The 21,263-nt window shown below is 39.7% G+C and overlaps 1 protein-coding gene across 4 annotated transcripts in view; it reads left to right on the forward strand.

The window, feature by feature from the left end:
* Positions 1 to 2,955: 2,955 nt before the first annotated feature.
* Positions 2,956 to 21,263, forward strand: part of MYOM1 (myomesin 1) — an 80,609-nt gene continuing 62,301 nt past the window's right edge. For all 4 annotated transcript variants that reach the window (XR_013947249.1, XR_013947250.1, XM_080581971.1 and 1 more), the window contains exons 1-4: positions 2,956 to 3,128; positions 6,594 to 7,080; positions 15,615 to 15,752; positions 21,027 to 21,237. Coding sequence is in view for 2 of the 4 variants with exons in the window: in XM_080581971.1 (XP_080438097.1) it covers positions 6,653 to 7,080; positions 15,615 to 15,752; positions 21,027 to 21,237 (777 nt within the window). In the remaining 2 variants the exon portion in view is untranslated. The remainder of the gene's footprint in view (positions 3,129 to 6,593; positions 7,081 to 15,614; positions 15,753 to 21,026; positions 21,238 to 21,263) is intronic.

Genomic DNA, 21,263 nt, shown 5'->3' on the forward strand with positions numbered 1-21,263 from the left:
AGGAACAAGCTATAGCGAGAAAAACACAGATGGGAACTAGTAACTTTTGACAGCTTATTAAATAACCAAATTCAAATCGATTTTCAGAGAGCCAGTAAATGTTGTACTCTCACCTTAGGATTAGCATTATTACCAAATTCAGAAGTTTTACTCTAAGCTGTGGACAGGTATTCCAAATATTAACTTTTTTTAAAACTACAGGACTTTATTAAGCAACCACAACTTCTCCTATAAGACATAGAATCATAGAATCCTATAATCATCTAGATTGGAAAAGATCTTCAAGATCATCAAGTCCAACCATCAACCTGACGTACCAAGTCCCATCACTAAACCATGTCCCAGAGTTATAAGATTATAAAATATCTGATAAACACAAATGTTAAGGGGAAACATCCTCTTGGAAAGGATACTGCAAAACTCTCCACTGTGTGGTTTCTTGCGTATTTTCCTGAACTATCTGCTGCTAGCTACTCTTTGAAGTATCTTTAGCTGTTGCAGTTCCCTTTTGTTAAGTCTCCAAACTTGAGCTTTCTTTAAATGTAGGAAACTTGTCCAACAGCATAGATTGAGAAACAAGAGCACCAGGTCATCACACACACACACACACACACACAAAACAAACAAAAAAAACAGAGACTGACTTTAGTTGGAGATTAAGACCTCCTTTTTTTCTTGGGAATCCATTCAGAAAATTGGACCCAAGTTTGAAAATAAATTACAGAAGACAATACACACGCTCAAAATCTCTGCCTTCCAAAAAATGTCTTGGTAGTTTATTTAGGACCATTCCCTATAGAAAGGGATGGATTTGGATGTTGTGGAATTCTACTAGTACCCACAGCTACAGCGTCCTGTAGCTCTTAACACTTAATCAGACAAACAGCTAGAAAGCTATTTTTCTGCTGTGTCAAGTTCTAAATTCATTCCCCAGCTTTCCCATTCAGAAAAGCAAACAGGTCCCTGGCACTATGTAATTCTAATTAGTAGAAGACTGAACTACAATTTCTGGAGTCTCTCTCCTAGGACCAATGTGACTAAATAGCTGTGGATACGCAGTGCTGTGGGGATTCTAAGATTTACAGAGCTCCAAGTGGTTTGAAACACGCACTTTGATATTCAAATGGGAGTTAAGTGGTTTAAAATTAGCTGTGGATATTATCTCATTTTATAGCCAGATAAAAGTGTGTAGATTTAAGTGCCAGAGTATTTAAAGAACCTAAAAGATTTTGCTGCCGTACTCTATCTCAATTTTATTTACATAATAAACAACATCTGCACAGAATCTAAAAAATGGCACTTGGTAATGCTATTATACCTGGAAAAACACAGAAAATGTTATTTAGATTTTCATATCCCACCTGTGATCTATACAAATTCTATTGCAATGAGAGGAAAGAACTAAGATGCTTAATTGGTTTAATTTCTCTACATCTCTTTCTGAAAATTTCAAAAGAAATTAGTATGTCATTAAGTCTTTTAATATGCCTCTGCAAATGACCCGCTGTGAAGGTGTGGAATCTGTAACACGATTCAGGAGTCCATTCACCAAATCCCTCACCTTCTCTAATTAAAAGTATATATTATAGCCCAAACTCTGTAGATCAGTGGAGCTGCCATTGGCACAGAAACCTGGGGAAGAAGAGGTTATATTTGAGTTCCAGTTCTCCATCCAGTCAGTTGCCTGAGCCAAGACACAGTTTGTATGGTTGTACAACTTTTTGCTGGCCATACCTTCTTAGGCTTAGGAGCAAAGACTGAAAGCCCTTACGGTTGATGTAGGTGAGCAGCTCCCATGCAAAAGATGAAGTGTGTGAACTTACTCCATGGCACAGCACAAGGCAGGAGGTAGCAGCTGCCCAGGGAATAACTAGCTAGTAAGGTAAACAGGTTTCAGGTGGATTCAAGGCTGGTGAGGTGAGGAAGAGGATACCAGTGAGCCGTGGTTCAGAAAAGCCTGGGGCAGCTGGTCTCATCCAGACCTTCTGCCTGTGGTTCCATGTAACAGACCACAGCAGAAGAGGAAGATCTTGTAAGCTTTCAGCTGTGTTGCGTGGTAGGTGCGGTGGAAGTGGCTACAGCAGAACTTAGGGTTAACATTCCTGCCAATGCAAATGTGGAAGATAGAGTGGAATAACCATTTGTATTGAAAGTTAAATGTACTCTGCAGAGCAAAATATTTATTTACAATGAAGTCACAGCATAGTTCCACATATTAAACCCTATTCTAGATGACAAAAATTGTTCTCATGCAATATTTAGCCATTACATTGGGTCACGTGCATTTCTGTGCCAAAATGTTGACCAAAGTGAAAGAAGACAAGCCCATTTAATTATCCCTAGAGATAATACTATTTAATTCAGAAACAAAAAGTTGGGTCTTAGAGTTGTATTGGTTATATCTACTTAAATGCCTCATGAGGTCATATTCTTAATTTAGAATTTTATTTAAATAAGATGATAAAAATGTAACATCTTGTCAACAGAGCAAGGAAAGTACATTTTATTGAACTGTAACGCGTCATATGGCTTTATAGAGTTTTGCTGCTAATTACTTCAATAGGTTGTCTGTCATTAAGCTGTGAAATATCTGTTACATGCACTGTGGCATGGCATAAAAAAATTAAAAGAATCCATAAAACATTAATATTCTTGTACCATGGCAAAGGTCAATATAGAGACTGATATTTCCTACTTTCTGGTTCATGACATGACATGTTGTTTGGTTTCCTAAATCTGATTTAACTAAGGAAAAAATTCTATAAATAATTTTAAATTGGCATGCTGATTTTATGCTGATTTTACGGAAGATATTTAAAAGGGAGAACGCTCAGTCTGACACTGCTGTCATCATGTGTTTGCACAGAGATAGCACAGGGTATCGGTATCTGTCTCTGTCTCTCTCCCTCTTCGCTGCTATATTTATCACCCTCCTGGCCATAAAAGGTCTGGACTGGGGCTCTGACATTCCACTGACTGCAGGCATTATTTTTGTTCTGGACCTTCAAGTCCAGTCCCTACCCCTGGTCCTGACTACCTCTCCCTTTGCTGCATTCATTGCTGCTGTGTTTTTCTGTTGTTCATCCATTTCAGAGCTATTCCAATTGCCGTTGTTCTTCTGGGCCCTGGTAAGTGTTCCTTTATGATGGAAGATTTTATGTGTTCAACTATTTTTAATTAGAGTCTGTACTGCCGAGTTGATAGTAGCTCCCTTTAATCTTCTCAGCTCAACAGTTATTTGAGGGAGTTGTAGATGGGAGCTGAAGAACTCTAAAGGCTCAGCTGTGAAACAAAGTGTAGCACGAGGGTTCGCTTAGCAACAAAACTGTCCCAGCATATTCTTATTGTACTCTCAAACAAAGCATGGGTTACTGAGATACAGGAGGAATTAGTTGTGCTACTTCCTTTGGGATTAGAGAATGTGTAAATAATCTAAATATTTTCTAGTTGCATAGGACGTCTTGTGATTTGTAAAGCAGATGAAACACCATTGACTGAACTGAAGGAAATCTTATAATTTTTGAAAGCTTATGTTTCTGTTTTTTTTTCCCCACTCTTTTCATTGATTGATGAAGTAGATCTTCAAAGAATTAGATAGTAAATAGTGCAAGAGGCAATGCTAATGCTATCACTTCCTTTAAAGTGCATTTACAACCTACAGACAAGTACAGAACTGCCTGTTTGCTCAGATACCATTTTGAAAATTCATTTCAACAGCTGCTAACATGTAGATCCAAAATCTGCATATTCATCTAGCTATGGCCACTATATTTTTAGGCCAGGCTATACAGTTGTGATCGTATATATATATATACCTAGACAGATATTGAGAGGGATTTTTACCCTCATAATAAAAGGGGCTAATGAATGGCCTCAAACTAAGGAGGTGCAGGTAATATGGATTTTATAAAACTCCAGAGATGGGAGTCAGTCAGATAACCAGACAGTGCCCCAAGCAGGAGTAAAATCCTTGTAAGGTTCAGAATTTCTTGTCATCCCCTAAAACATAGCATTACTGGTCAGACTGGTGTAACTAACTGACCTTAACCTGTGAGTAATGCTTGATGTTTCAGAGGGAAAACAAAATATAACTCACAGGGTGATAAAACAGGGTGATAAAAAGGAGTTTCCTCTTATATTACATGAGTAAGAGTTGGCCTTTGATTTGAACCAAGAGAGGTGACTTCTTGTTCAGCTTGCCTTACTTAGTTCTTACTCCTAACATATACTCCTTCTCTTACTCCTGAGGATAATGAGGCCCACAGCTTTTGTGTTTGGATGAAAAAAGTTGCCTTTAACAGATTTTACACATACTGACTTAAATGGTTAAGCTTGTTCTTTCGCTCTGATAAGACGTAAATAGAAATGCCTCATTTAACTCTTTAATGGACAATACATAAAGTGCTTTATACTTTTGGGTCACCTTCCTTAATTTGGATCCTGGAGAGCTGTGGAAATCCCTGAGCAATAGGATTGAATGAGTGTTAGCATTGTGGCTGTTGTAACCATGACAAAGCTCACTAATGCTGCAAATAAAGCTGGTGAAGATGAAGGGAGGCAATTGTAGTACTCTACAAAAGGAACACGGGATGCTCTCATGCTCTTCGCCTTTCAGTGTGTAAAACATGACTCATCTGTACACCTTAACTTTGCTCAACAAAAATCACAGTGGCTTGCAAACCCTAAACTAGCTCTGTGGAGCTGGGAGAGAAAGTAATGAAGAAAAATGAAGAATAAATCTCCAAAGTTAACAAAGTGAAATAATCACAGCAAAAAAATATTGATAGGTATTAGAAATAAAGATAGTAAACAGGATAATTGTGTTCATTACATGAAAAAAATAGCCAGCAGGAGAAATAAGGAAGTTAGCAAGGAACCTTAGTTTTTAACGTAGAGGACTATGGGCTATCACTCTTTCCCATTCCTCCCTTCCTCAGGTAGAAATAAAACAAATGGACAAACTGGTCTCCTGGAAGTCATAGTTTCACTATGGTCATGATATCAATTTCTTCTACATACTTAAAGACTTCTGAATGACTTTCTTACTTTACTGTTGAATTTCTGCAAGCGAGCGATCACTTCTGTTATCATGCAAAGAGCAGTTCCCAGACCTCGAGTGAGCCCTGAAATACAAATATGATGAAACTTTTTTTTTCTTCATAATTAGCGTTAGTCCAGTTCACCTGAGCAGTGACCAAAGAGATTAGTTTGCAATTTGTTGGCTTGCTATCCGAACAAATACTGAAGAAAAAGCCAAAGACTGAAATGTTGAAAGCATAAAGACCAGTGAAAAAATAATGATTTTCATGGAATCAAGATTACATTCCAGATTTGTAAGTGTATTTTATATAAAATCATCAGAGAAGTAGTTTCATTAACATGAACAAAACAAGTTCCCTGTTGTTGTGATTGATATAAAAACCAATAGCAAACACCTCTCTTGGTTTTGGATCTTCAAATTTTTCTCAACATTCTCCCACTGTAGCTCATTTCTATTGATAATCATGTACCTCTTCAGGGACAATCCTAGGCACGTTGTAAGCCTAATGACCAATGATGAGAAAAAGAAAGGTTATCATGAGGGATTGATTGGTAGAGGCAACTTTGCATGCCAGAGAAGAAAACGTCAGTTTTAATAATAACAACAAAATAAAACAAGATTGGATTGCCAGCTGAAAAAACAAAGGGAAATCCTTTCTGCACTCAACCCTCATCCCATTTTCAGAGGGGAGCTACCTCTCTCCTGATCAAATTTCGTACTATGAAAAACTGCCAGATAATCTATTGATGACTGTGCAAAGTAAAACTTAGATAGGAATACCATCTGGAGGAATTTTCATGATGATTTTCCACATGATATTTCTAGGTTAAGAAGAGAGGCCATTCAGACTGATGAACATTATGTTATTTTAATTATTGTATACAGACTGTATTCCTTATTAAACTGTAAAACTGTGATAAGCCCCTTTAAATGAATCTCTGTTAACACACACAAAATTATCAACGTAATGCATGTTTACAGAAAAAAAGTGGTGTCCTTCACAATCTTACTGCTCTTAATTGAGTATTAAAATCTTAAGCCATAAATTAAATTGAATTTGAAAATTGGATTACAAAAATGAATGAAATGTTCATATATTTTTATCTCATATTATAAAGTATATACTGAATAGCCCTCTTGAAATCTCTCATGCCTTTTAAAATAACTTATTAATTTATTCTGTCTTTTGTAATTTAACAAAAGTATTTACAGTATCTCTGAAGAAGCTGAACACAAGATTTCATTAGCTGGCAGTAATGACTAGAAAATGTGAATACACGAAACTTCAACAGTTTGCAGTAAGAACAGGGAAATCAACTACAAATGATCAGACGCAATAATGCAAAGATTTCTGTTCCCAATGAATGACGTATGCACTTCTTGAAACTTAAATATGAGGCTACCTTAAAGTCTAAGAAACATCATAAATGATAGCCCTAAATTTATTACACTTAATTTTTAAATGTTTAAGTTTCATGTTAGTTTGTGCTTTACTAATTGTATGCTAGCTCTGAAGTTTCTTTGATGTTAGTCTTTGTTTGATCTTTTTCAGACAGTCCTGTTATATCTACAATCAGAAGAGTGCAGCAAAAACAAAATTAGAAGGCACTCATGATGTCTTTACCATTCTATCAAAGACACCATGACCATTATGATCGTGCATATCGCCATAAAGCACTGCAGTCAACTGTAAGCCAGTACCAAAAGGAAACCAAAAGCAAATCTGCTGTCTATGCTCAAGGATCTACAGCTTATGCTAGGGGCTCTGCAGCCTATCGCCATGCCTCTGCAGCAGACTTCAGTCTTGAGTCTTCAGCAGCATACAGCCGTGGCTCTTCAGCCTATGACCTTGAGTCAGCAGCCTACAGCTATGGATCTACAGCCTATGATCACTCTGCTGCACAAAGTAAAAGATCTGCTGCCTATAGTCTTGACTCTGAAGCCCTCAGCAAGAGCTCAGCTGCCTATAGTCATGGATCTGAATCAATCAACAAGCTGGCTGCAGCCTACAGGCTGGGATCTGAAGCCTACAGTCTTGGGTAAGGCAAAAAGTACATCTACCTTTGAAACAATATTCCAGAACAAAAATGTCTAACCGTCTCTTATTGAAATCAATGGTAAAACTCTCCAGTTCTTCAACACAAACAAGCTCCGTAACTTGTATTAACATATTTTCCAGACCTGGAGTTTTTCCTTGGCTTTGAGACTGGGAAGAACTCTGGTCAGCTTTATTTGCTGGGCTAACTTGTGTGTGATGTTTGGGTTGGCATGAGAACAGCACTGGCAATGCCGACATGGCTGAATGATGACAGATACGAGTTGTATATTCATTCTCCAAACTGGCTGGGCATGAGCCACCCAATGGTTTTGCCGTACTAGGAGAGCTGAAGCTAATCTGCCATGTTGAGATAGATAGCTTTTGGGTTGGGGCTGGCTCTTATTTGGCCACATTGGAGCAGCAAAAGAACTTGGAGCTGTTCTCCTAAGTTTGAGCTGACATGCCCATATATCATTAAACAATTATTCCTTGGAATAAATGTTTCATTTTTGTGCTGAGTGATTCAAGAAATTGAACATTTCACTGTGGAAATAGGTCGAGGCATACTATTTTCAAAGAGTACATGAAGTGTTCATCTTGCAATAGAAGAGCAGCTATGGTAAGCTGCCATGATTTTTGTTTAAGAAAGTAAATATTGCTCAATCAATACATTAGCAGAATGTTTTAGATACCATAGCCTCACATTATTTTAATGTATCTCAGAAATTAACAGAAATTAGGGGAGCATTAAAGTAAGATTAGATCAGTTGTTAGCAGTGGAGGAAATAATAAACAAATTATAGACCAAAACATCTGCTCTCCATTATATTAATATAAAATGTAGAGTATTACTAGCAGAACTAATTACTAGCAGAACAAATTTCCGGCTTGTTCACCGGAAAACTTGAATTCTGAAAACTAAATGGCCTCCAGGGATTTTGGATAAAAATGGAATCCTGGCCAAAACCACAGAATGAAAGACTACCTGTACCATAGTAAATAATGCCTTGTGACTTCAGCCTTCACTTGGCTTTCAGGAAGTTCAGGGTCATGTCTCTATTTGCCAGAGTTTGTTCATGAATTTGAACTTCAGGCAATTAGAGCCCAAATGAATGACTGGAGTGCCTGACTATCTTGGTCTAGATTATATCCTGTTTTTCCTATTGAAACCATTTCCATTGTGTAAATAATTAATCACTGAATGGAGTAGCAAAAGAGACTCATTTGTAACCTGCTGATTAAGCAGACTGGAGATGGTGGGACTGGGGGCTATGTTTCTAGAGAGAGTAAGGTAGGGGAAGGTTTCCCAAATTGTTCCTGCACTGTGGTGGCACAGCTGTGCCTATGTGTTGCTGCTAACCACAACCCAAAGCCTCCTTATTCTCATAGAAAACTTTAAATATTCTGATAAATGGGAACGTTGCTTGAAGTTACAAAAAAAATACTTGTAAAAATAATTGCTGCCTAGCCTCATTTACTATCACTTCAGTGACACAGCTGTCAGATGTTTCTTCTGAAACATGTGTCTTCTCACCAAGAACTCTAATGTCAGCAAAGCAATACTAAAGGAAACTGAATTGTTTAATGTACTGAAATCGTACTGGGAGAGAGCTTAAAACACTTCTAGATTTCCTACATTTATTATTATTATTATTACTATTAATAATAATAATAATAATAGCTTTTGTTTTGAAACAGTATATTTGGTGCTATTTGCAAGCTACTCTGTAGTACAAGAGTTGCCAACAGACCTCATACTATCCTGGCAACCAGAGATAAGAATGTCTCAGCTGCAATGTCTCTCTGTGATCCTGACTTTGTATTGGAGAAACTCAGTGCTGCTATGGGAGACAAGGACTTGGGAGATTAGATCGACCAATTTAAACTTTTCTTGAATGAAATTTAATACACGGGAGAATATGGTTCTGAATGGCAACATTTAACATAATGTAATGGTTAATATGTCCTCAACGTTGGTATTTATTTGGTTTCTGAAGCAACTGCTTAATGGCCGTTTTGGTGCAATTTGCAAGAGATACAAGTAGAAGAATACCATGACTATATTGTTAATTGTGGCAATTTAAAGTAATTCTTCCCAAGTTCATGCTATCTTCCCGTGAAAACCCAAAACACTTCAAGGGATAATGAGGAGGCAAAAAGTGTTACTAAAAGAATTGGGGCAAATCAAAGACATTCTTATTTCATCATTACGAAAGAAATGGTGTAACAGAAAAAATGAAAGTATCTTCAAACACTTTCAATTTTCAAAAAGTAGAACAGGCCTTGAATCAAAATGCTGCATCTAGGTGACCTGGAGCACCGGTGGTTGCCTGAAACTTGAATGTGCACACAAATCCAAAATCAGATAAAATTGTTTAAGTAACAGTTGATTATTGCATATCACTGGATTTTAGTGTCACATCTACATTTATGTTTAATAGTTTTGTGGATATATTGTGTTGAGGATAAACTGTGCTAAGCCCAAGAGGAAAAATATACCATTCAAATACTGAGCTTGTATTCAAGCCACCTCTTATTTCTATCTGAAGTAGCTTCTGCTAAACTTTACTATTCCTGCAAAATGTGTGTCATCCTTTTCTGTAGCCGCTTTACAGAAATGAGTATCCATAGAGAGGCAATGCTGATATGCAGGTAGTGCTATGTGAGGAATTTATCACAGGAAAGCAGTGGCGAAGGACTCGGGGCTGGGTAACCTGCAAGACCTTGGTTTGATCCCAGTTCTCTGATGTTCGAGCCTTGCTTGAGTGGAAAACATGCCCAGAGCATGGACAGCTTGAAGGAGCTGCAGCGACAAAAAAGGCTCCATTTGGAGACGGGCTGCCTGTTCCTTGCATTTCAAGCTTTCTTCAAACCCATGACAGCTTGAAGAAGAGGAGAGAAATGAAAGCTGGCAAAACTAAGAGCAAGCGCGAAGGCTTTCAGCTCTGTCGGTTACCACTTGCCAAAGCTGTAAAATCCTGGACTCATAAAAGCAAGCAAGTCTCATCATGCAAAGGCCGCCGCTTCACACCAAGCCCTCTCTCCACCAGCCCGTGGGCCCACGGCCAGCCCTGCGCCGAGCCAGAAGGAGTGATGGCCTGCTGCTACCCCATGGATCCTGATGGGCCTGCAGGCCCAGCTGCCCGCTGGCAGCTCTCTCCCAAAGCTGTGGTAGTGGCCACCCGTCCTCCTCCCCGTCCCGTCGTGCCGGGGTGTGCTGGTGGGGTTTGTGTGCCCCCTGTATGGTTCTGCCTCCCACTCCCATGGCAGAGCCAGGCAGCGGCCTTCTTCCACGGCTCCTCCATGTGCTTCTGAGAAGCTCTGAGTCAGGTCTGACAAATCTCGTAGCTGTCAAACTGGAGTGCTGGATTAAGTCCCTTATCTCTTCTTCATCTTCATTTTTCTTCTCTTTTTTTTTTTTTTTTGAAGTTCTTTGTTCAAACTTCCATATTGCTTTTCCATGTGTAATTTTCCTGGCTGAGAGCATCAGATAATCCCAAGCAAAGATAATTGTGTCACAGAGTGGTTATCTGCCACCAAATGGGCCAGAGGCTTGCTTACAGAGAAAATACAAGTTATTGCTGTGGCTCGCGTATTTACATTTATTTCCAGGTCAGGAGAAATAGCAAAGAAGACATAGCATAATTAGCAAACAGGAGAGGCATCTTATTAACTTGCAATTACTTGAAGTGCCAGATAGTAAGAGTGAATGCTGTTCTGAGCAATAACGTAACTGGGAACAGGATAGGACTGAATAAATATTACACTTTAAGAAACATGAGAAGACCGTGATCTTGACCTCCGTGCTGGCACTGCTCATCCTTTGGTTTATTATAGGTGAGGGTTAAGGAGAAGGCTTCCAAACATCACAGCTAAGCATGGAAATTAATTTAATGCAACTTGCCATGTGGAAACAATTCCCCTTTAAAAAACTTGTTGTGGAAGCTATGTGAGGGAACAGCATGATTACTGCCAGCAATATTGCCTGAGCCCTTGACAAATCTGTCAGCAACTTAAAATGAATTTAGTCACCAAAGAGTGCTTCTCAACTTTAGAAACTGTTTTTAGAGAGCTTTCTTGTGAAAAGCCAAAAAGCCTTTCATTTCTTTTTAATTTTTCCCTGCTGTAACTACACCTTAAGAAATTCCTCTTGGCTAATGGAGCTCCTCCTCTGCTGCAGCTATGGTGTATACCACATGCATCCCTTTCTGCTGGTGGAATTAAGTGAAAGAGAGAAACATTTAAAGAAGCATGCTAAGGACAAGGCGCATGATTTTCTAATGGGTAAATGAGCTTACAAATGCCTTTTCATGCTGGGGCGGAATAATTGTGAAATAGGGTATTGTGGTCCACTCCTAGGAAACATTTCTACCTCCACTGGGTTCAGGATCATTTTGTGCAGGGTGGGAAACCTGTCCCTTCAGATGCAGAAACAAGGGCAGTGCCAACATACTGAAGTATATTCATATCTTGAAGATATAAATGAGAATATATATGGGAATAGGACATCAAAACAAAACCTCTGCTTGTGAGTTTCACAGACCCTGTACAATGTTGTATTTAGTTCCTCTGTTGGGCTAGAGGGAGCACTGATAGAGGCTGTTCAGGACAATACCTGTGCCTTTAGCATTTACAGTCATCCAGCTCCCATTTCATTCCATAAATTCAGTGACTCTAATGAGATACTAAGAAAATGTTGGCATTGATATTTTAACATGCTGAAAACTTATCAAGAAATGAGGACACTAAGTTTGGGTCACCAACCTTGATAAGGCAGTACAGATAGCATCTGACCTGGAAAAAAATATACATATGCTAGCTGGGCAGATCGAATGAGGCTGAAAGCTGCTAAAAGGTCATGGTACTGTTCCTCCCTGCGAAACTAGAGAGCACTGATATCCTGCTCCTTCTCCTCTGGGGAGATTCTGTTCCACATATCAGGTAAAAGGTTGGAGCACTTTAAAATAAAGGGCAAGATTTTAGAATCTGGTTCAAGAAAGCGGAGTCCTCCCTTAGGCTACCTAGATAATGGTTGTAAGGCAGGGTTTGGTTTTTGTATTGCTCAAGAAGAAACAATAATAACAAAGAAGGAAAACATAGAATCAAATGTCATGATAGAAATAATGACCAATTTGTCTTCATGTGCAAAGAGGCCATTTGAATATGCATTTCCACTAGCCTCCATACAGCTCACCCTGAATAGATGCAAACATAAGGAGGGTTTGGAAAGGAGAAACATTTTCTACCACTTCAAATTTATTCATCTCAGCTTTTGCTTTATGCACTCCAGTTCTGAAAGATTTTGGAGTTACTCTGGATACTCCTCTGAAAACACCAGCTGGGTTCTCTGATGTGGACACAAACCAATTAGAAACTTAGGAACAGCTGTGGGAGAAAGTGAGAACAAAACAGAGAGCATATTCTGTCAGTGTGTTAATCCAAGGTACGCTTGTAGCTGAAATACTGGCTGCAGTTCCTACCATCCCATCCCAAGAAGCAACCAGGAAAGGATCAGAGATCATCAAGAACAGCAGTGGGAGGACACCTAGAGGAGGTGTAGGTATTGGGGCTCTTACCTTGGGAAGATGGTAAACTTGAGAATGTAACATCAATATATAAAATAGTGAAAGATCTGCAGAGAATGAACAAGGAACATTTTTTTCCACTATTCTTCACACAAAGAAGCAGGTAAGCAGCAAAAATATATATATATATACATATATATAATGTCACAGTTTAAAACAGGTTCAAAAAAAGTGCCATTTACCTATATTGCTACAGCAATGATTTCAGCCTCTCATTCAGGACATCCCCAGATCTTTGCTTGAAACCAAAAAGATTTATCAGGGAAAGTATTTCTCTATATGAACTTTTTTTTTTTTTTTTTTAAAATCTGCTCTTGACTATTGTTGGAGTAGAAAACTGGCCTAAAAGCACCCTTGACATTACTCAATGTAACACTGCTCACAGGGGTCTTGCTTAGTCCAGATCAACTTGTTGGAAGAGCAACAACTGAAGTAAATTGATCAGTGTCATGTCAGAGAGCCTGAATCCAGCAGACGACTACAGGACCAATGTGGATCTGTTATTCAGTTTGCAGCTATCAACTGTGGCTTTGATAGCAGAGTGTTCTGTACCACCACCAAGTACCTGGAGGCAGCCCTCGCTCTTAGAAGACAGCACAAAGATTCCCACTGCAGCTGCCCCTTCAAACTGAAAAAGAAGAAAGGAAAAAATATCTAGAAAGGCGCTTTTCTGGTCCTGAGCACATGCACATGAGGACTGTTCACTATGCCAGCCAAAGCATGCAATAATATGAAGGACCCAGGAGTAGTAATCCAGAAAATAATCAAATGTCTGCAGGGAAAGATGCCTTGATCAAGAGACATGCAGCTTAGAAAACTCTGGAGTTACTGGGAATCAGCTGTTCATGTACGGTATTTTTATCCTATTCATCATACCTCCAAGAAAGTCCTAATTCCACCCCAGTTTCTCAGGCTATGGTGAAGATCCCTGGCATTAATCTGAAGGATTTGAGGGATATTTTAATTAATGCCAGCAGTAGTAGGCAGAAAAAAATGAAGATGAGTTATTCAGCTTCAGCCACTTGCAGTGTTTGATTAAAACAAACAAACAAACAAACAACAATAAAAAAACTCAGAGCCTAAGAAAGAAAAAAACATGCAGAGGAGACATCAACAAAAAACCTGGCAGAAAGCGATGGGAACTGCTATGTGTGCTGCCTGTTAATTCCCTATATAGGTACAGAATCTAGACCTGAACTGAAAACCAAACTGACGAGATAGCCAAATTCTGCTTTAGGAATAATGAGCAGGTTTGGATGTAACAACTCTGAAAACACCCGAGCTGAGATTTTCACCATATTTCATCTACTTTCATGAAAATCAAAACTTCTTGACGTTTAAACTGAAGTCCAAAAGATACTGTGATCTTTCTCAGTCTAGAAATGATCAGGAGCAAAGTGGTCTCCTAAAGGGTTCAGCCTAAAGCCTCCATGCAATCTCATGGCAGATTCACAATTCCAGGTTTCCCCATCTTGAAATAGGACAGGTATAAAAGTCATCTAACAAATAAAGGACTGCAGCTCCTTACAGCCCGCAGTTCATCTACAATAAATAAACAAACAAACAAACAAATAAATAAATAATATAGCTTTGCTTTTTCTCACCATTTATTTGACAACGAGTTTCCTCCATGCATTTCTGGTTGACCGTATTGGTTGTACCATATCATTGCCAAACCCAGGAGGGGGGCAACCTTTTGCTTTACTCTGTCTGGGCTGTTCCCAAGTGTTTTCTGGTTGGATTTCTTTCCCTAGAGCTGTGTCTGCCTCCTTTGGAGTCCCTCCCCAGCTGTCTGGGGCAGTAAAGAATTTATCTTCAATATTACATTCTACGTGCTTTACATTCTCGGGGGCCCAGTGCTAGTATGAGGTTTGGCTATTAGTCTACCAGCCTTACCCAGGGGACTGGGAGCAGGTTAGCCCTGCGAGAATGGTCCAGGTCTGGGCTCAGGAGCCTTGCTGAGAAACAGTGGCCTTAATTCTGCTCCGCTGTCTTATGTCATGCAAACAAAGCTCCAGTCCAAAAGCAGGTTCATGTATGATTTCCCTTGGCAGTGCTGAGACAGAGATGAATAGGCAATTCAGGGATTTGTAAAAGTCTGACAGCTAATGGGGATACTCCATCTCTAAGATATAAATCTGGCAGCTAAGGATGGAGTATTGCATTTGGAGAAAAGGAGGGAGGTATTTGGAGTTCTGTTAATATGATTTGTAACCATGTTAAATATAAACCCAAATATGACTGCCTCAAATATGCTTCATACTCATCAGATGTCCTCCCCACTAGCTGGGGAGTCTTTCCTAGGTTTTCCAGAAGTCTTTCTTTTGGTTTCCTTTTCTTTCTTCCCACTCACTCTCCACCTATCTGGGCGATGTGAAATGACATTACTTCACTCAGCTCTGTGCTTTCAATAGTTTGGGGTGGTATGGGAGACCAGTGGGAGTGGAAACAGCAGTTACTGGACGATTCACTGCCCTATAGTTTCTCTAAAAAGACTTAAAAGCATCATGAACTTGAATATATTTGCCCACTGACAGTATTTTGTTTGGGGACCAGACAATTTGGGAACTATAAATTTTGGGAAAGTAGAGGTCGTCGGTTCAGACACGATCTCCAGAATTACTTGGTGGTCTCAGTGACTTCAAGACCTATCAAAACTATGTATATAAACTCTCCAAGTCTCAAACCATGCAATGACATGTGCAGGTATATTGTTTATTCTCTGTATTTAGATTTAATATCAAGGGGCATCAGTGTTGTATTTGTAATGGTCCCTTTGTCAAAAGTGCATTTAGTCATGTGTTTAATAACTCTGAAGACATGGTTATTAAAGACAATATTTTCTTTCTTACTAAACAGAGAGCAAAAACGTGTAGTATTTTAATATTATGTTGGAGTGTTTCTTAACAGCTTTTTTCCCCTGAATTTAACAATATGATTTTTATTGCAGACTGAAAGATTCCAATTTAATGATTGAAGATCAATCCTATAAGATGAGTCCCAAAGCAAAGAGAGCAAAACAGAATTTGATATCTGAGGACAAAGAAAATGAAGCCATAGACTACTCAGTGCCTATATTCACAGGACGGTATGTCCATTTTCCTTTTTTTTGGTGCCTTACTTCTGACATTTTATTAACTAATTATAAAATAACAACTCCATTAATCTTTTTTTTTACACTCCTGGATCTCAAGGTGATTGTTTGCACTTCACATGAGTGATAAAAAGACAAAGAGAAGTTAACTGACTGGCAGAAAGTCCGTCATGGAGGTCAGTCATCCAGAACCAGGACAAATGAATCCAGGTGTCTGGTCTTTGTTTCAAACACGTCACCAGGGCCACTTTCTATGAAACTATGATATAATTATAACACTGCTTACTGGGAACTGGACAAACATGTTGTCTGAATTATTTAGCTTACTCTTGTGGTTTAAAGGCTTGTAATCCAATGTCTCCTACCACACATTAACCATAGAAACGATGAACCAATGTGCTGATGTTTTGTCCTGGCACAGGGAAAACCTGGAACGAAACCAAGTAATTTCTCAAATCCACCATAATGATTCATGCTGATCTCACGTGTTGGTGGTATTTATTGCATGGCTATTACTGATGTAATACGTTTTACTGCAGCACTGTCCTCAGTAAAGCTGAATGTGAACTTTGTGTGGAAGCCAGAAGCCACACGAGCAAGGAGGCTCCCTTGCCCTTTTCTGGATGTGGCACAATGATTTTATTAGGAGTCTGCAACAGGTCAGGTGTAGCCAGTTGTTCAGGCTGATCCATACCAGGGTGTGGTGTGGAAAGCAGACTTCTGACTGGAGCCCAGGAGAAAAATCTCTTGCCCACCTGCAGCTGAACAGAAACCCTTCTCCAACTTGGCTTTCTTCTGCCCCACACATTTTTCATGGGACACTTCTAAGCTGTTTCTGGGAGTGAGTGAACTTGTGCCTGCTGCCTGGTCAGCACTCAGGAAACAATGTCACTTGTGCCTTCATGTGAGACCGAGTTCCACCTTGCCAGTGGGAGACATCATTGCTTTTGCCTTCTGAGCATTCTGCTTTTGTGATGAGATCAGCAGTTTTTTTATTCCTTCCCTTCCACTATCCTGGAGTAATATTTACTCACCCCTTACAGATTTATGTGTCAGATTCACTGCTCTTTGACCCCACCAACCTTCAGAAACACACTGTTGCATCTTTAAAGGATTTCTTTGGCGTTCCAGCTATATCTACTGTGATAGAAATATATAAATACGTCTCACACAAAGCTTGCAGTAACATATTTTCAAGGTTTCTCACTAGCTATGTGCTTTACCTAGTGTTTCTGCCATCTGTCTCCCATGCCCTTAAACACAAATATGCTCCCTTTTTATTGTGCCTAGAGTCTACAAAAGTAAAATTTATAGCATTGGTCAATGGCTGGGAATCCCAACTGATGGCTTGTATTCCTGGATGAGTATCTTAGATTTTATACAGGCTCCTGTGATCTTAACAAATCATGTCCCCCTTCTTTTTCTTTTCACTTTTTTGTTCAGTGAATACTGTAATATCTAATTCAGTGTGATGGTGTGTAACATCATTGAGTTGTGTCAGGGTGATGCTTTGGGATACCACACTAAAGGATACCGACAGATTTTTACATCTCAGTCACTATTCTTCATCTTCTTACTGTTGTTGATATCAGTATCACTTTTTGCACATGGCAACTCAGAAAGTTTTCTGTGCTTTTGTGCCACTGAAATGACCCAAACAGATCTTTTGTAATTAGTTTAAAAGTATTAAAAAAGGCATATGGTAATTGTTAGGGTGCCCAACTCAACATGGCATGAAACATTTCAGGGTGCCTGATTTAGCCTTTTTTCTATTGGCATCACATTCATGAGTGCATGCCAAGGCTGCAGAAGTTGCATGCCACATTCCTGTCAGATATTTATTTTTGTTTGAAAGATAACAGCTGAAGCCTATCGAATCATGTGCATGTTAGATGTCATTCCCAAATTCCCCTTGTGAAACTGATGTGTGGCTTCCCATAGGCAGATAGCTTTTACAAGGAATAGTTATTTATAAAGGTCAGCTCTCTGTGTGTCCATCGGAGCTGTTGCCCGTGCTGCTGGACGACCTTCAGCACAGTGTCACCCTTTCCATGGTTTGATTCTATTTCAGACCCTTGGATTCTGCTGTATAAACTTTTTTTCACTCAGATTATTCAGCTCATAACTCTTCCCCTTAAGCACCTAGCCTAATCCTTGCAAGATAAAATTAGGGAGAGCCAGCCAGTATTCCAGATAACAAAATATCTGGACCTAGATTTAACACCATAGGTGCTAAAGATACTGGATATGGCTCATGGGACTCTTTGCAGCCACTAATAAGTCTAAGCCAAAGGACTGCAGATGGCAGATACTCTTTAAATAATTGTTTATGTGTGCCATTTGGAGGTTGATCCTCTTGTTTCTGTTTGAAAAGTATTTCCTACTGAAACCCATGAGACTTGGCTGCAGAACCAATTCTTAAATGGTACTCTGTGCTGCTTCTGATGCATTCATCATTTAAGGGGACTTGTTTCTCTTTGATCTCGGAAGATTATAACAGGAAAAAAATGATTAACAAATCTAAATATTTAATACTGTTGATCAAAAGCATCTAGGGAACATTGCTGCAGACAACTAGGCTGAGTCCTGTATTAGACTGAGGATATTCATCAGATCCCAGATGATGCTTTATGCCTTGAGGATTGGGTCCGTATTGTGAAGTTGCTGAGATCTTAACTACTGTAATCAAGGAGAAAATAATGTCAGCTTGCCTTTGAAAGAAAATGCCACTGACTCATTTAAACTGAATGTAGATAGTTACACTCACATGCATTAAATGGAGTTTTCAAAGATGTCTTTAGAAATCTCTGTCGTATCTCTGAAGCTTAGATGATATTTGTGTGGGGAGCTGATATGCACAAGTGAAGTGTATTATCCCATTGATACTTTTAAGGATCATCCTGTAAAAGCAGTCTGAGACTCAGAAAGTTCAAGGCAGAGTTTGAACAGGAGGGAAGTCAAAGCTTGAAGTTTTAAGTAATTTTTTAGCCTTTTGAGGAATTTTTATGCGTAATTATGTTTACATCATATTCTACCATTTGATTGTCTTGCATCTCACTGAACTGACATCATACTCCAAAGATTAGGAGTTGGATAGTTGGTTATGGGCTTGAATCCATATTTTCCTGAGTGATGAGATGTCCTATCAAATGCCTAACATTAGCAATCTTAGAGAAAACAGAGAAAAAATATTTTGATTTGTAGCAGTAGTAAGTGTTTTATGACAAAACAATGAGGTTGTGTTTGAGTGCATTCTGGAAATGAGAGGCTACTTTCTCTATAGTGTTTGCAAGATGGCACTTAACTAGTACTTACTCAGAGCCTCTTTTCATTATGCCATCGAATGTTAATCTAAAGTAACTAAACTCAGCAAAAGGATATAAACGCTTCTAATTAGGTCAAGGAATTCTCGTTGTGTATGCACTACTATAGGAGCTATAATGTCCTGACAGTGCCAAAACAATATGACTGCACTGATATTTCCACATATGCCTCTCAAGACAGGATAGAACCCATTGAGAGTACCACTTCTTTGCATCCTGTGTTGTAGAAAACCTGAAGAAGATACTTCAAGAAAATTCTTAATCATCTTTGTGAAGACTGTCTTTGTGAAGAAAGGACTTTTGCAAGGCCTTTGACGTGGTCCCACATGACATCCTGATCTCCAAATTGGAGAGGGATGAATTTGAAGGGTGGCCCATTCAGTGGGTAAGGAATTGGCTGAAGGCTGCACCCAGAGTTGCAGTCAATGGCTCCATGTCCAGGTGGAGGCTGGTGACGAGTGGTGTCCCTCAGGGGTCTGTCCTGGGATCGGTACTGTTTAGTATCTTTATCAATGACACAGACGGTGGGATTGAGTGCAGCCTCAGCGAGTTTACAGATGACTCTAAGCTAAGCAGTGCAGTTGATACAGCAGAAGGAAGGGATGCCATCCAGAGGGACCTGGACAAGCTTGAGAAATGGGCCCATGTGAACCTAATGAGGTTCAACAAGTCCAGCTGCAAGGTGCTGAACCTGGGTTGGGGCAATCCTGGACATGAGCACAGACTGGGAGAAGAACTCACTGGGAGCGGCCCTGCAGAGAAGGACTTGGAGGTTCTGGTAGACAAAAAGTTTGATGTGAGCCGGCCCAGAAGGCCAACTGTGTCCTGGGCTGCATCACCAGAGGGGTGACCAGCAGGTGGAGGGAGGTGATTGTCCTCCTCTGCTCTGCCCTTGTGAGGCCCCACCTGGAGTCCTGCATCCAGGTCGGGGGTCCCCAGCACAAGAGGGAAATGGATCTGTTAGAGCACATCCAGAGGACCATGAGGATGATCAGAGGGCTGGAGCACCTCTCCTATGAAGACAGGCTGAAAGAGCTGGGGCTGTTCTGCCTAAAGAAGAGAAGGCTCTGGGGAGACCTCATTGCAGCTTTACTGTACTTAAAGAGGACTTATAAAAAGGATGGAGAAGGACTCTTTACTCAGGTAGATAATGATAGGATAAGGGGGAATGGTCTTAAACTAAAAGAGGATAGAATTAGATCAGACATTAGGAGGAAATTCTTCACTGTAAGAGTAGTAAAGCACTGGCATAGGCTGCCCAGAGAAGCCGTGGATGCCCCATCCCTGGAGGTGTTCAAGGCCAGGCTGGATGGGGCCTTGGCCAACCTAGTCTAGTGGGTGGCATCCCTACCTATGGCAGGGGGTTGGAACAAGATGATCTTCTTGGTCCCTTCCAACCCAAGCCGTTCTATGATTCTATGAAAACACATGGAAGATCAATCACACATTGAAGGATGGAATTTTCTCATAACAAAGAGACCTTTTGTGATATGCAGTGATGTTCTGTTTTTGTATAAATCACAAATATACCAAATATATACAATATACAACAAAATAGAGCTACAATTATCTCCCGCCCCTTTGGTATTTTTGCTACAAAAGCTCTAACTGATACTTAAGCCTGGCAGATCTGTGGGTGTGCTTGACACTCGTCACTATAGCAATGGAGATACAGGACCACAGCAGGATAGATGTCAAATGGAAAGTGTACATGACATGATTATACAGAAAGACACTGAAAATGGCTACAACTTCAGACAGTGAAGTTTCTGCTTTGAATACATGAGATGGTTACAGAGGTAATGATCCTCAAAGCAGAAATGTGTTATGAAAGGCTGTTGGACATTTTACATCCACTGTGGTTGGCTAACTTGATAGAAAATAATAAGTGGAATATGTTCTCAGCATTTTCCAATGGCATTCTACTTTTTAAACCTTCTTTCAGTGAAGTGAGCGTCAGTGGGATCACAGACACAGAAGAAGAAAGAATTAAAGAGAGTGCTGCATATGTTGCCAGGAGGAACCTTTTTGCAACTGGTGAAGGAGTTAGTGTCAGCAAAGTGGCCAAGTCATCTTCTGAAGAGGAACGTCATGAGAAAAAATCAAGGAAAGTAGCGATCCGGGAGTCTGCTGAACGTGTGGCCCTGAAGAAAACGGTAAAAGAGCAGAAATGAACACAAAG

Source organism: Anser brachyrhynchus (assembly GCF_964034855.1).
Source record: "Anser brachyrhynchus genome assembly, chromosome: 2".
Taxonomy (NCBI): Eukaryota; Metazoa; Chordata; class Aves; order Anseriformes; family Anatidae; genus Anser; species Anser brachyrhynchus.